The following is a 16,741-nucleotide window of genomic DNA, read 5'->3' as shown; positions in this document are numbered from 1 at the left end:
TTCGGCCCATTCGTAAGGGTGTGAATGCTTTTCTCTAGCCTGTTCTATCTCCGTAAACCCAGGAATCGTTGATTCGGTGAATTACTTCTTATTAATACTCGTTAATATGAATTTTTGGACAGCTCAATTGCACCATCTGGTGTCGGTAAAACTGAACGCGGCGCTCATCAATGGGTTAATTTCACCCACTGGTTTGAATGCAAATTCCCGCAAATGCAGAACGGGGGAATGAATGGCGGGGTTCGCCCCGCCCGGTGAGGTCGTTGTCAGTCGCGCGGAGATGACGAAACAAATATTCCCCGCCCCTGCGATCCTTGTCCGTGTTTTCGGTCGGTCCAAAGGGGCGTCACTTCCTGTAGGTGGGCGGTGTTGTCCTGCGGGAGAGCGTGAGGCGCCGGTGATAGCGAAGGTGGGAGACGGCGGGGCGACGGGAGCGCTTGCACCTCGTCAGCGACGGCGAGGATGCGTCGGCCTCGAGGATGGAGACCCTGAAAGTGAAGGACCGGATCCTGGAGAACATTTCGCTGTCGGTGAAGCAGGTGAGGGGCCAGGGCGGAATCCTTGACAGTCTAGCCGGGTGAGTTAGCCCGGATAGAGTGCGGCGGTGCCCAGTCCGTTAGCAAGGCCGAGTTACCACTGCGTGGCAGGGAGTTGTGCGAAGTTCAGGGCCCGGTAGGAGTCGACATTAATCTTCACTAGGGAGGGTTCCTTTGTTTTTCCATCTGATTCCAATGTCTTAGTCATTTCCCCATAGAATAACAACTGGGGGGAAAAATCTGTTATTGGCGGTGATGGACTGAATGATCTTCCTTTGTTTTTAAATAATTGAATTACACCTGCTTTTCTGACTGGGAAATGTTCAGCAATTGTTAAAATGTTCTCCCTTAAACGCTGGAAAGATTTTAAAGTAAATAGTCCCTCTAAATTAGACAAAAAGTTAGATAGCTCCAAAATTTAAAAAAAGACATACTGGAAATATTCAGCAAGATAGTCAGCATCTGAGGAGAGAGAAACAGTTCTCATTTTCAGTAAGTGACATGGGTGTGGAGAGGATAGTTCCCCTAATCTAGGGCCCATAGTTTCACAAAAATAGGCAACTAATTTCATTTGGAGGAATTCCTTCTCTCAGAGCCCTGTGAACTTTGCCATTCTCTGTCCCAGAGATATTGAAAGCAGAAATCGATCAACTGTTAGAGAGTCGAGGGGAATGGGATGAAAGTGGGAAAGGGCAGCAAGACCAAGATTAGGACAGCCCAATGTTAACTGGTGAGCAAGATTTTTGAGGCTTACTCGCATTGCAAATTAAACAACTTAAAGAGAAAAGTCAGGGATGAAAGAATGCTGGATTGAGTCTCTTAAATGTAGAGATTAGGAAGAATTGAATGAAAGTTCAAAGTAAATCAGACTAAATGTATGTCACTATCTACAACCCTGAGATTTGTTTTCTTGTGGGCATATTTAACAAATCTGTGGAATAATAACTATAACAGAATCAGTGAAAGACTGCCCTACTAGGGTGTTCAACCAGAGGGCAGAGTGCAAATACAAAAAGAAATAGTAATATTGAGATCAGGAGATGAAGAATCCTTGAAAGTGACTCCATTGGGTGTGGGAGCATTTCAAAGATGGGGTAAGTGAAATTATTCCCCCCATCTCGTTCAAGAGCCTGATGGTTGAGGGGTAACAACTGTACCTGAACTTGGTGGTGCACCTTCTACCTGACGGCAGCAGCGAGAAGAGAGCACGTCCTGGGTGGTGGGGTGGGGGGGGGGGGGGGTCCCTAATGGTGGATGCTCCTTTCCTATGACAGCTTTTTATGTAGATGCGGTCAATGGTTGCTCAATTTTTGTAGGATTTTCTGTTTGAGGACTTCAATGTTTCCATACCAGGCTGTGATGCAGCCAGCCAATATGCTTTCGATTGCACATCTATAGAAGTTTGTCAAAGTTTTAGATGTCATGCCGAATCTCCGCAAACTCCTAAGGAAGGAGAGGCGTGATCGGAGAACATGAGTGATTGTGGGTCTGGCCAAAAGAGGCTGATGAATGTTGGAGAAGATGCAGAAAGAGGATATAAATTCATCTGGAAACGAGAGCAGAGGAAAATTGGTGGAAATGTGATCGCAAGACTCAAACAGCTGATACTTAGGGCTGAGTTTTGGAAGATTCCTCAAGCTGTCAGATCAACGTAGTAAATCAAAGGCAAGTTGGAGTAAGATAGAATACAGAGTTACGCTTGCAAAATGAACGGAGATGACATGAAAATGTTCATCTGTTCTACACTGGATTTCCCAGTGTAGATAGAGCAGACCACATCATAAATCAGATGCTGAAAGAGGTACAAATAGATTGCAGTTCTGCTTGAAAGGCGTGCTTGGATTATTGGTGGGGTATGGAGGGAAATGGTCCAGATGCAGGTCAATGGGACTAGGCAGAAAAATGGTTTGGCACAGCCAAGAAGGGCCAAAAGGCCTGTTTCTGTACTGTCATGTTTTATGGTTCTATCACTTTCTCCTTGAGAGCAAGAATAGCTTCTGTTTCAATGTTGTAGGAAATCAAACTTTCATTTCCTACAACATTGAAACAGAAGCTATTCTTGCTCTCCATACCCCTCTCATCCATTGTACCTGTCCAAGTTTCTCTTAAGTGTTAAAAGTGAGCCCGCATTTACCACGTCATCTGGCAGCTCATTCCACACTCCCACCATTCTGTGTGAAGAAGCCTCCCCTAATCTTCCCTTTAAATTTCCCCCCTTCACCCTTAACCCATGTCCTCTGGTTTTTTTTCTCCCCTAGCCTCATTCGAAAAAGCCTGCTTGCATTCACTCTATCCATACCCATCATAATTTTATATACCTTTATCAAATCTCCCTTCATTCTTCTACACTCCAGGGAATAAAGTCCTAACCTATTCAACCTTTCTCTGTAACTCAGTTTCTCAAGTCCAGGCAACATCCTTGTAAACCTTCTGTGCACTCTTTCAACCTTATTAATATGCTTCCTGAAATTTGGTGACCAAAACTGCACACAACACTTTGAGGGAGAAATGTTTCTGAGCACTTAATAGTTTGAATTGAGTGAATGGTGAATGATCTCCGATTTCCACTGCTGACTGTAAGGAGTTTGCATGTTCTCCCTGTGACCATGTGGGTTTCCACTGGGTGTTCTGGTTTCCTCTCGCAGTGCAAAGACACACCGGTTAGTAGACTAATAGGTCACTGTAAATTGTCCTGTGATTAGGCTCGAAATAAATCAGGATTGCTGGGTAGCTGAACTTGAAGGGCCTATTCCTCCACACTGTATCTTGATAGATAATGCAGTAATTTTTTCTTAACCTCAATTTAACAAATGGTATCTTTTCTGTATGGAGGAATGCCGTTCTTGGTAATGTGGAGTCCTTAATTATGTATGTTTTTATGTACTTCTCCAGCCCTTTACCTTTCCCACATTACATCTAACATCGAGCTATTCCTTCTTCCCCTCCCCCACCTTTTTTATTCTGGCATCTTCCCCTTTCTTCTCAGTCCTGAGGAAGTGTCTCGACCCAAAGCGTCAACTGTTTATTCATTTCCATAGATGCTGCCTGACCTTATGAGTTCCTCCAGCACATTGTGTGTTGCTATGGATTTCCAGCATCTTCAGAATCTCTTATTTCACGCAAGAAGTTGTGTTTTTATAACTAGTTGTTCTAACTCTACATTCTCATCTGCTTTGTCTAAGATAAGGAAGATGTCAGGCATGCAAAACATTGGGATTTTTTTTGATTAAGGTTGTGGTTTTGCTTTCAATTCAACTTGCGTATTGCTAGCATGCCATTTTAATGCATTCGGGCATCGTGGTAAATTAGTGCATGTTTAAATTATGCAGTGTAGACAGTTGATCACATAGAATTTCACATGGTGCTAATTTGACTGGCAGTTTAAAATAAATTTATTATCAAAGTATATACTTGCTGCCATGTATATATCTTGACGCCCTGACGCGCCTTTCTTCCTACCCCTCCTTACCTGAGCATTTTCTTCTGCTACCACAGACATGCACTATGGTCGTAATATATTCCATCTGTAAAGTACATGCCAAAGCACCTGCAGCACCTGAAAGAGTCATTTTCTTGTGAGCATACTCAGTAAATCCACAATAGAATAATAACCATAATAGAATCAATGAAAGACTGCACCAACTTGGCCATTCAACCAGAGTGCAAAAGACAACAAACTGTGCAAATACACAAAGAAAGAAATAATAATAGCAATAAATAAGCAATAAGTATCGAGAACGTGAAATGAAGAGTTCTTGAAAGTGAGTCCATAGATGGTGGGAACATTTCAATGATGGGGCGAGTGAAGTTAGCCCCTTTAGTTCAAGAGCCTGATGGTTGAGAGGTGGTTACTGTTCCTGAACCTGGTAGTGCAAGTCATGAGGCTCATGTGCCTTCTTCCCAATGGCAGCAGAGAGAAGAGAGCATGACCTGGGTGGTTTGGGTCCCTTATGATGGATGCTGCTTTCCTGCAACAATTCTTCATGTAGAATGAATCACTGAAAATTTGACAATTAGCAGCAGAAAGTACTCTCACACCACCTGTGTTATTTAAAGCTTCAATTACTTGCAAATTTAGTGACTTTGAGTTGGAGATATGTTTTATTAATATAGTTACGACTGCTGAACTGCTTTGGAACTGCACTCCAGGAATTAACCCCTAATTCTTGGTGGTTTGCTTTACCCTGTGCAACCTGTAAATGACAGATATTTCTGGCCTTGGAATTCATGAGAGACCTGTTGTTTGGTGCTGCCAGTGAATGAGAAGACTGTGTTAATTGTTTACGAAATACCAGAATCTGATAAACATTTAGACATGGGTAACGTTTGTTCTGCATGAATACCTTGCAGTAGCACCCTTTTGGCGATGCCATTGTTGAATTCCCCCATGATTAGCACCTCAGGAATTACTGTTGGCCAGAAATTGCATGATTATGAAATCTAATTGCTTTGTCTATGTGAACATGTTAGAGACTGGATATTTTATCACAAGTAATTCACCCACGTGATTTCAACAAAGCACAGGTCAGGACTGTGTTTGAATGTTGACCATTTGTTCTTCTAAAATAGCATTCTAGAAGCTTGACATGACCCAGGACAAAATGGCTCCCATGATTGGTGCACTGAACACCCTGACACGCCTTTCTTCCCTACCCTTCCTTACCTGAGCATTTCCTTCCTTCTACCACAGACGTGTACTATGGTTGTAATACATTCCATCTATAAAGTACGTACCAAAGCTCCTGCAGCACCTGAAAGAGTCAATCCCTCTGCTCCCTAGAAGGACCTGGACAACAAATGCATGCAGAAAACCACTGTCTCCAATGGCGCACACAGTCTTGACTTGGATTCTTCTACTTCAGGAAGGGGAAGTAGGGAGAACACACAGGAGGGGTCAGCAGAGGAAAAAGAGCAGTTTTAAATTCCTGGGTATCAACATCTTAGAGGCTCTATTCTAGCCCAACACATTGATGTATTCATGAAGAAGGCACGACAGTAGCTGTACTTCATTTGGAGTTTGAGGAGGTTTTGCTTGTCACCACACTAGCAAATTTCCAGGAACATAGAATAGTACAGCACAGTACAGGCCCTTCGGCCCACAATGTTGTGCCAACCCTTAAACCCTGCCTCCACAACCTATGTCCTCTTGTATTGAGCAGTGGTGCCCTGGGGAAGAGGTGCTGGCTGTCCACTCTATCTATTCCTCTTAATAACTTGTATACAATGGAAAGCATTCGTGACTAGTCCCATCGGCTCCTGGTATGAGAGGCTCCAGTGCACAAGATTAAAAGAGTCTGCAGAGATTGTAGATGTGACCAGCTCCATTATGGTCAAAAATCCTCCCCACCATCAAGAACAGCTTCAAAAGGCATTGCCTCAAAAGCAACATCCTTCATTAAGGATCCTCACCACCTAGGACATACCCTCTGCTCATTACTACCATCAGAGAGGGGGCACAGAAGTCCCACACACAACATTTTAGGGACATCTTCCCCTTTGCCATCAAATTTGCGAACAGTCCACGAGCACTGTCGTGCTCTTTCTCTGTTGCATTATTATTTATTTTTATTGTGACTTGAAGTTGTTTTTGTCTTGTATTGCTTCTACAAAACAGCAAATTTCATTACCTACAGTAGTGATGAAAAACCTGATTTTGATTCTGTTACTGGATCAAAACCCTGGAACTTCTTACCTGACCAGAGAGTGAGAGTAACTTCTGAATGTACTCTACATTGCAATTATTAAAGAAGTGCCCCTTCCCAAGCCCTTTGGGCAGATATGCATGATCATTGATGTCCCAGAGCTCCCATTCTGTTATCACTTTGTCGTTGATCTTTGCAGCGTGCGTGTTACTGTAATTGCTGATCGTTCTTGATATTGTAACATGCTGTATTTCAATAGAGCTGATTTATATCTAAGAGCAGTGTTGCATGGCCTCTGTTCATGCAGTCATTACACCCTAAACCATGAAGCATTGTAAAAGTCTTTTGAATGATTCTTATTCATTTAAGACTTCAACAACCAGACAAATTGGTTTGTTGGATGTAAGGTTAAAACTTTTAACTGTTGCTGTACCAAAAGCATCAGGCTCAGAGTTGAAGTATAAGCTGTGTCTAGAGTTGGCAGCCAAGACCCGATTCCACCCCTCATTGAAACTGCACTTTCACCATTGGGGGTTCTTGGGCAAGTTTCAACTGTCTGAACATGACATGTCATGTCTATTTACTGCATTGCTTTGCTCCTTGAAAACATGGGGGATCCTCGCGGTATTGTGCTGAGAGCGTGAAATCGTCCTGACTGGTTAGTAATTATCTTCACTCTGATGTAACCTCTACAGGCTTGAACCATCCAATAATATTTAAACCTTAGTAACTACCCAAAGGGTAAAACTGCCCCTTCAAACAATTGCTCTAATAAATTAAACTCAATTTTGCAATTAAATATGTGGTAAGTTAAGCTTGTCACTGCATGATGTTTAGTCAGCGAAACAGTGCACATGACATTCAGTCATCGTCTGGAATTCTCTGGAAGAGATACCTGCAATTCCTTGGCTGAGTCATGCATTCTGATCGTCACTGTTCCAGCCTTTGATACTTTATAATTCATTGCAGATTTAAATGGGGATTTGTAGAAAAGTGAACCATGCAAAGTTCTACTTTATCGATTTTTGATTTACCTGTGTTATAAGATTGATGGAAAGACCTGTGTATTGATCAGGAGGGATGCCACTGAATTATTGATTGGAGATTTCTCATTATTGTAAATATCACATGATTGTCATCATTTTGGACGAGGCAGTGAGTCACTACTAGTTGTCTAAATTTTTGTAGAATATTAGGCTAATTCACGAAAATGTAGGTTCCTGGCAGAATTTTGCACTATTCACCATTGCAGCATGGGAATATAGCATTATATATGCTTGACTAGAAACGGTAGTTTACTTGGTAATAAATCTGAAACTAAAGGTGTTCTTCTGAGTTCGACAGAAGCTACTAGATTAAAGAAACCGATGTATATCTGATTTGTAGATAAATGAAAACAGACTTGTGAAGTACTCATTGCCTTTAATTTATATTTATCTACCGCAGAATGAGACATGAAAGAAAACTTGGTGGTCACACTTCTCCCTCCAAGAATGGCATTCTTATCCACATTTACCACATGTCCTATTCAAATTATTTATGTATAACCTATTTTAAAATGTTTTCTAAATTGAATCATTGGCATGCTTTATAATCTGCTTCCATCATCAGTATAAAGCTGCAATATCATCTGGTACGGGAATTGCAAGGCATCTGACAGCAAGATCCTACAAAGAACTGTGAGGACTTCTGAGAATCATGGGAGTCTCTCTTCCACTCATCTGAGATACTTATCAGGAGTGCTGCGTACGCAGGGTCATTAACGTTGTTATTGACACTTCCCATCCATCCAACAGTCTTTTTGATTTCCACCCCCCCCCCCCCCCCCACCACCATCAGGCAGGGGGTAATGTAGCATTAGGACAAGGACTGTCAGGATGGGAAACAACTTCTTACCCCAGGCTGTAAGACTACAGAACTCCCTGCTGCAACCCACATCTCACCATGGAGGAAACACCGGTAGTGTTGTGCTGTTACTTTTTTTAAACTTGTGATGTAAATTCACAATATTTGTTAATTTATCTGTGGGTTACACAAACTGTGTTGTGCGCCTTGGGCCAGAGGAATGTTGTTTCATTTGGCAGTAAACGTATATACATTTGAAATGACAATAAACTTGGACTTGCATCTCCACACCACTCACTCCCTGTAATATAAAGATTAGTCTGTATTTTCAGAGGTTGTATTCTCGTTGTTCTGGTGCTGTGAATGAAATGAAATTGTTGCCTGTTGTACATTTATTGAGTCCTTTTGGAATAAAAATAATTAAAGTAAACTAACTTACCGAGGCTTCAAATTTAACGCTTTTTCCAAATGTTCCCATTATCAGTCAGTTTAAAGTTATAGAAGTTGTCAGTGGAATAATTTTGTTTCCTCGTTGTTCTGAACTCCAATTCCAGCTTCAGGGTTACTTTGCTGCCTGTGAAGATGAAACTCCAGCAATTCGGAACCATGACAAGGTTCTACAAAGGTTGTGTGAACACCTGGACCATGCCCTACTCTACGGGTAAGGGAGAACTTAATAGGGCTGAGCAGGATTTTAATATGGTGCTTAGTAGATACCAAAGTAGTTGATCATTTTTTAACGTGTAATCATTGGGAAAGGTTACATTTGAATTTAGCTTTATTCTGATAATTCTTCTGCACTATCTAAGACCATTCATATATGAGCAGGTTCCTGCTTTCCAGAAACTGGAATATGCCTTCATATGTGTGATAACTGCTGTCAAGCTAACATATTTAGTAACATAACACTTTTTTAAAGTCTGGAGCCAGTATTCATAACTATAATATAAAATGTGTGAAGTTTTGAATGAAGTTTCAATATTACTTTTATATAAGCTTCAAAATAATGTCACTAAAAGAATTGAACTACAGTAAGATTTAGTTCCTTTTCCATTTGAAATTCAGTCAGGAATTGATCATTTAAGCAGATTAGATTTTTGCCTATAAATAGCTTTACAGAGTAAATAACGAAGTAAATATAATTGAAATCATTGGCTTACTCGTATTTCCCTTGCACCTTAGCTGCAGCTGTGCATTATCTTTAAAGAAAAAATCCTGCCCATAAATGTTGCAAAATATGAGAAGTATTTAAAAACATTTGTGGTGGTCTAACCACCTAATTTGCTGCGTGTTAATATCATTTAAATATCTACCAAATCTGTGCCTTTGTTATTTCTGCCACCGGGTTTTGGCTCTCCCTCTCCTCATTCTTCATTTGAAATATTTCAGTGGAAGTTGCAACCTTCAACTTTTGTTTCTCATTGGGCCAAAGAAAGTTTAACATTGATATGCAGACTTCCCCTGTCCCAGACATATTGAACCCCTGAACGAATCACATTATTTCCTCCTAATAGGACAAATTTTCATCTAATTTTCCAGTGGATATTTGCTAAAGTGAAGCTTGCCCTAAAAAAAACTAGTGGATATCCTATAAAAGTCTAACCCCAGTTGACCTTTCATTATTATTTAGTGGACATCAAAATGGAATGACTTGTAATCGTCAGGAAAACTTTGCACAAAGTAACACAATTTTGCAGGAATGCATAATTCTGCACTGCCATAACTGCAAATTAAATTTTCACTAGCAGCATACCTGATTAAAGCATACTGGCAGTGAATATTCTTATAGGTTAGTGTTCCTGATTTATTATATGACTATATGGAAAATAATTGCCACGTATATATAAACACACTGTTGTGTGGACAAAGTCACCAGAGAGACGCTGTGGGGAGATATGACATACTTCTTTATATTCGACAAAAAGAGACACTGCAGGCATTGTATTGAGACTGTTTCAGTGGAAGGGGCCTGTTCGACCCAATATTACATGACATTTTATATGCTAAAGATCAAAGGACAATTCCATATTTACAATATATCTACAGTGCTTCCTTTGAATTACATATAACTTTCACTCCACCTCCTTCGCACCTGCACTCCAGACACCCAAAATAAGTGGTAACATTATCTGGTTTTTTGATTAACTGTATTTCACAACTCAGCTCCAGGAATCTAATCTAGAGTCCATGTTCAGATCAGTTAATATTTTACTATATATTAGAAAATAGAGGGCTATGGGTAATCTTAGGTAATTTCTAAAATAACTACATGTTTGGCACAGCATTGTGGGCTGAAGGGCCTGTATCGTGCTGTAGGTTTTCTATGTCTATGTTTTCTATAACCGAACTCCAGAACACTTGTAACACACACAATGAGAGAAAACGAGACCTGCATATCTAGTGCACTTTTCAATTGAGTTCATTGTTTCCCCAATGACAATTCCTGCTTTCAGCTAAATTTCCTTCAAGGTTTGTAATGTTATTGTTGATGCATTAATTCACTGATCAATAATGAAAGATCAATTATTTCCAACCTGTACTGCCTATTGCTTGCACTTGGGGCTGAGCTCTAACAATTGAATATTCTAGCTGATAACCTGTACAATTTGAACAATGCCTAAGTATGCAAGCCCAGTCTGCTCCCATTGTACATTTTATATAAACCTTTACGATTTGAACAATGTACAATTTATTCAGCAGCAGTCTACTTTCATTCCATGTGGTAATGTAGTTATTCAGGCATTCCAAATAGATGAAAACTTTTTAGGATGTTGTGGGATGATACAGGTAAAATAAGGATGATACCTTATTTTATCCCCATTCAGTTTGCAGGATATTTCGTCTGGATATTGGGTTTTGGTTGTGCACTTTACACGCAGCGAAGCAGTGAAGCAGATTGAGGTGTTGCAGCATGTTGCCACAAATCTTGGTCGTAGTGAGTATTACGCTGTAACTGTAGATCTAATATACATAATAAATTTGAGTTAATAGCATTAATTTAAAAATTAAACATTTGTTTCTTTGATTATAGTTTTTCAAGTCATTTTTCATCCTCTCTGTCTCGTCTGTGACTACTTCATCATGGAGCTATCACAGTCAAGTGTGGTGCTGTTGTTAAAAGATATTGTGTTTAAAGATATGCATCTTTATAGCAGATTAGAAAGTGGAGTAATCCTATGCAGACCCAACTAATCCATTTTTGTATTTTTTCTCATCTTTTTTCCCTCTCAGGTCGAGCCTGGCTGTATCTCGCACTAAATGAGAATTCATTAGAGAGCTACTTAAGGTTATTCTGGGAAAATCAGACCCTGCTTCATAAGTATTACTTCAAGTAAGTCCATCTCAGTATGAACAATTGTAATTTTCAAAACCTGTAACGAGTGACTCTGGAATGGATTATTATCGGTCCATCAGATTATAAATGTACAGATCTAAAAGCTCAGTAGAGAATGCAAGATAACAATTCAGAGGAAGAGTAGACTTGCTGTGAAAAGTAATGAAAATCTTTCCTCATTGAGGAGAGTCTAGAATTACAGGGACATGGGGCTTTGGGAAAGAAGGACAGCATCACTGCAAGAGGGGAAAGTCAAATTATTGTTACTTGTCTGAAATTTATACATTATTGGGTCTCATCAAATTATGCCACAAGGTTGGAGATACGTCTATGAAGATGTACTCATCGGTGTTGTCTCTTATGCCCTAGTCAGTGTTTGTAAGATTTGGTTAGATAAAACTTTTAAGTACCGTAGATTCCAGATTTTAAGCCGCTACTTTTTTCCCACATTTTGAACTGCTTTGAACTTTGCGGTCTTTAATACGGAGCGGCTAATGCATTATTTTTTTTCATGCCGCCTCGTAAACATTTTGCCTCGTAACAGTAGACCAATAAAATTGATGAGTAGTTCACAGAGGTCCAATGAAATTGTACGATAAATCAAGCGCACTTTCACAATTAAATTATTGTAAATCAGTCATTTGTACTCACCCTCATCAACATGGAAAACACTCGAAGAAAAGCATTGTGCTGCCTTTATGGCAGTTATTTAGTTTATAATATTTTCGCTTAGTAATTCATTTTCTAGTTAAAGTTAGAAGAGTTTTAACTATATTTGTTTTCTGTACTACATCGCGGGATGCTATGATGTCACACCTGGTTTCGCCGCGTCTTGTGGGATACCAGTTTGCGATAAACGGAAAGGAGGGGGGGAGCGGCGGAGCCAAAACGCTGCTTTTAAGTTAAAGGCGATCAATAACTTTTCCTGGTAGGCTGCAGTATATATATTTTTTACCAGTCGTTAGGAGATATTGGAATGTTGTTCAGTAAAGAAGTATACGCAACGTATATTTAAAAGTAGCCGCGTTACGGGCACGGTTCGAAAAAAAGCATTTGCAATATGTATTTGTTTTTGTTACCATATGGATTTAATTAAAAGTTAAAAAATCCTCACGTGTAATATCTTTCTGTGTAAATATCTCATATTATAACGTGGGACACCTGCGGCCGAAAATCCGGTGCGGCCTTTACAAGTAAAAAATTGATTTTATTTCTAAAATTAGAGCCAGCGGCTTTTAATCAGGTGCGCTCTGTAGTCCGGAATCTACGGTACATACAGTTTGACAGCTTTCGTAGAGTGATACCAGAACTATTCTGAAGAGAGTGTGTGATAGTGCACATTGTTCCACTATGGGTTAGTTGCCTGAACAGTGATATCAAAGGATTGAAATTAGATTTGCCCTGTTAACTGCATATATTTTGTTCCTGTGATTTTTATCTTGTAGAGTATTAAGGTCAAAAACTTGCAGAAAACTTGTGCTCAGAGCTGTAATCAGCACTTACCATATTTTCAAACTTAAGACTAAATCTGCTAGATAAAAGCTTCCAAGGCATGTTTGGCAAGGGCGTCAGTGGTGGCAAGATTTGCATATCACTATCCTGTCACCTCAGCAAAACAGAATATGTTGCACTCCAGAAGTGTAAGAAAAGCTTCAAAAGCTTCAAAGCTATAGACCTAACTTTACCAGTTGTAACAACAGTCAAGTTTTATTGAAGGTTCTGAATTACCCAGGTGTTCAGAGGAATCTTTAAAATATTAAACGTTAAACCATGACATTAATTACTGAAAATAAATCAGTTGAATTTTAATTATAAACATGAAAAAAACGCATCGGATTTAAAACATAATGCAGTGGTTAATTGGGACACATTGGGACCAGTATCTTTTGGCCCAATTAAGCAAATGACACAATTGGCTGAAGTTTTGTGGAGATAGTTAAAATGGTATAAAAATACAACATCATTTAACTGGGAGCAAATTATATATTTAACTTAAATACAGAACAAATTAGAACACTACTAAAACTACTACAGTACTATAAAACTATCCGTTCCTTGTTATTGGAGGAATTAATCTAGTGTACATTGCTGTGTTCTTTTGACTGTAAATGAACAAAATCAGTGCAGACACCTAGTCAGATAATGGACTCCCTTCAAAGAATGGTTTTGACAATTCCATTCACCAAATTTTCATTTTCATTGTAACATTCAAGATGATTGTCGATATCTTCAAATTCTTTGTAGTTTCTAACTTGTAAAATTAGCAAAATCAGATATTAATGGCTTCTCTAAGCCTGAATGCTTGAAACCATAGTGAGCAAATCAGTTCTGAATTGTCTGACTGCTTATTTCTCACCAACTATCAGTGACAAAAATTATTCACTGCTTTTTGAGCACAAGCACATGTATATGACACTATTTAAATACTGTTCAATCTAAGCTCATTGTATTGTCTAATGGCCACACGATGTGCATGTGGCTGACACTAGTTAGAAACCGTTCAACAGCGATCTCCTGTCTCAGTTAAGCGGCGTAGTGTCCCAAATGGGCAAAGGGAGTCCCAGTTATTTTCTCATTTGGTTTTTGTTTTTCAACAAATCTTCCTAATATGAAGATTTTTGCAAGCATGTTCCCCAGTGCAGAGTCTCAAGCAATTGGTAGGCACCCTGTTTCAATTGTTAGGTCCTGTGAAGGCTACAAAGTCAGGCAGACTTTTGAAGATCAAGTTAAAAGGCTCTTTTATTCAGATTATAAAGTTAACAAATAGCAGGATTGTTATAACAAATAGCAGGAAGAAATAATCTTAAAATTACAAAGATTCCATTGACGTAAGATTTGTAGCATTTTAATTTGAATAGTAATACAAAATTATACTGAGTGAGTGATCCTAGTTACGATCTTTGCTCTGTAGTTAACTTGATGTAAAATAAAGCATCCTGGCAATTCCTCACTTTACCAAACACTTGGTCCATAATTAAAAAGTAAAAAGTTTGAAGTATGTCTGTAAATATCCAATGCCAATCATAAAACTATGTCATTACTACATGCCTCCCCAACTATATTTTTGCAAATCAAGCTTTTTGGGTACTGACCAAAATGTAACTTTTTCAGTCTGCTTATAAACTCCACTCTACTTGAAAGGATATGTAAATAATCTTAATGCATCAAGGTGTTGATCTGTTATCTTTGTTTTATTCCTTACAAATCCTAAGGAATGCCCTGGTCTGTAGTCATGATCACCTGACCCTCTTCCTCACACTTGTTTCTGGTCTGGAATTCATCCGATTTGAGTTGGAGTTGGTAAGAAAAATGTTTTTAAAGCACGGAAAAAATGATATAAATCATTAACTTGGACGTTTATGCTGAGAACAAGTAAATTAAATCATGATTCTTAAGAATATGCTTTTGTTGGTGTAATTTTTCTAGGCTCTGAGGAAGCAGCAGAAGAGTTGGGGGTAATTGTAAGAAGCCAACACATTGGGCTGAATCGCCTCCGATGTCATGACTGGAAATATATGATAGATCCATTCACTTGTAAAAGATCTGCTAGTTATTGGTTACACTAAAACCATTTTTGCTCCAGGTGGCTCCTGAGGTAGATTTTTAGAGCTGTTTTCAACCTAGAGGCTAAATATGGCTCTAGCTTCACTTTTTACATTTAGTTATTTATTACAAGTGTCACTTTACTTTAGCTGCCTAGGAAGCAGGAATTCATAACCAGCAGAAATTATGACATTTGTTCAGAGTAATAAAAAAATTGGGTTCATTGTTTCACGTGATGTCAGTGATTATGTGCAGAATGTGGAAGCTTACTGCCCATTACTCCACTGGCATTCAGGGCAGCAGTGAAAGTCCTCCATTTCTGGAAACGTTCAGAGCTTCCTTCGTCATGTCAGTAACTTTCACTATGGTCAGTCATGCAAGTCCCAGGTGGAGACTCAGGAATACTGTTGCACTCAGATGTAGAAGAACTCTTCATTACGGTTTTTGTAACAACTTTTTGACCATTTAAGATTGCTAGCCCCTGAACCTGGAGGACCAGTGGACCACTCTTGGTGTGGTCTCTACTCTTTGACCTGTTTGGCATGGGTGGCCCTACCTAGAGCCAAAGGATAAAGCCCAGACTCCGACTATCATAGATCTCCAGATCATTGAGGCACACAAGCCTCCAAACCATGACATGGTTGTGGTCCTCTTAGAAGAGTATGTGGAAAGCTCAGATATAATGAACTGAAATGCCTTCCATTTCATGTCATTATATTCTGAATGTCTATATTGCTGCTCATTTTTAAATGTGAAGCATTAGCAAATATAGTTAAGTACCTTGTGTTGTTTATTCTGGAGAAACAATGGATTGAAAAGCAGGTTTTGTTAAAAAGAAAGTTGTGTTTCTATAGGAGTTTGATCTTTACAAAAAGTTTTTCTTTTAGCCTACTGCCAATGTCCGCACATCATGCAATTTCCTTTTGTTCTGCTTCTAGGATGTTCCCTACCTTGACTTGGCACCATATATGCCGGAGTATTACAAGCCACATCACTTGCTAGACTTTGAGGAGCGTTTGCCCAATTCTGTGCATGGTTCTGACAGCCTCTCACTCAATTCATACAACTCTGTCACCTCAACTAATCTAGAATGGGATGATAGCGCCATTGCACCTTCCAGTGAGGGTAAGTATTGGGGTTTTGCTATAATCAAATAGAGGTTTAAATCTAATTTCAGAAACCTTGTCCTTGTATGCAATTAGATGCTTGAGCATCGCGATAATCTTGATGCGGGTTTAAATTGAACAGATGGTACAATGTAAATTTCTACTAAGTTCCAGCCTTTCTTCTGGGGAAGTGAATGGGAGTACTGGACCAGTACTTCAAAATTAATGTTATGCATGATGAGAATAGTCATGCCTTTTGTGACAGAGTAAGTCAATTGATTCTTTCAGTCTAGGCATCTGAATGGAACAAACTGGCAAGTACGTTGACAGTAACTTCAGAAGTGAAGATAAATGAAAGGTTATTGATTCTAATCCTTTTCCACATGAGCATTTCCATAAAAGAAATGAAGTATTTTTTCCACCTGTTACTTAGTAAAACCTTCAAAAAAACTGTCATCGCTGGAGATCATAGGTTTAATTTACAACTTGATGAGCAAGGAGAAACACATGTACAACAAAAATAACTGAACAAGTAGCTAAACTAATTACTGAGTTATTCAAAATGTATATATACAATACTTTAATCAAAGCTTTCAACTGTCTTGATCAGCACTCTTCGTATATTGTGAGTACAGTAATGTGAGTCTCTCAAATATATGGCATTTTATAAATTCAAAGAAAAGCACATACCAACTTGTGCATTTCCTGTGGGACCTGTGTGGTTACGCATATGCT

The 16,741-nt window shown here is 39.2% G+C and overlaps 1 protein-coding gene across 2 annotated transcripts in view; it reads left to right on the top strand.

The window, feature by feature from the left end:
- Positions 1 to 369: 369 nt before the first annotated feature.
- plekhm2 (pleckstrin homology domain containing, family M (with RUN domain) member 2) overlaps positions 370 to 16,741 on the top strand; it is a 53,305-nt gene continuing 36,933 nt past the window's right edge. For both annotated transcript variants that reach the window (XM_073031836.1, XM_073031835.1), the window contains exons 1-6: positions 370 to 539; positions 8,578 to 8,684; positions 10,849 to 10,958; positions 11,255 to 11,354; positions 14,570 to 14,657; positions 15,839 to 16,025. In XM_073031836.1, coding sequence (XP_072887937.1) covers positions 480 to 539; positions 8,578 to 8,684; positions 10,849 to 10,958; positions 11,255 to 11,354; positions 14,570 to 14,657; positions 15,839 to 16,025 — 652 coding nt within the window. In that variant the 5' untranslated portion in view covers positions 370 to 479. The remainder of the gene's footprint in view (positions 540 to 8,577; positions 8,685 to 10,848; positions 10,959 to 11,254; positions 11,355 to 14,569; positions 14,658 to 15,838; positions 16,026 to 16,741) is intronic.

The sequence above is a fragment of the Hemitrygon akajei genome, chromosome 29, assembly GCF_048418815.1.
Source record: "Hemitrygon akajei chromosome 29, sHemAka1.3, whole genome shotgun sequence".
Lineage (NCBI taxonomy): Eukaryota > Metazoa > Chordata > Chondrichthyes > Myliobatiformes > Dasyatidae > Hemitrygon > Hemitrygon akajei.
This window is presented reverse-complemented; position numbering and strand designations above follow the sequence as displayed.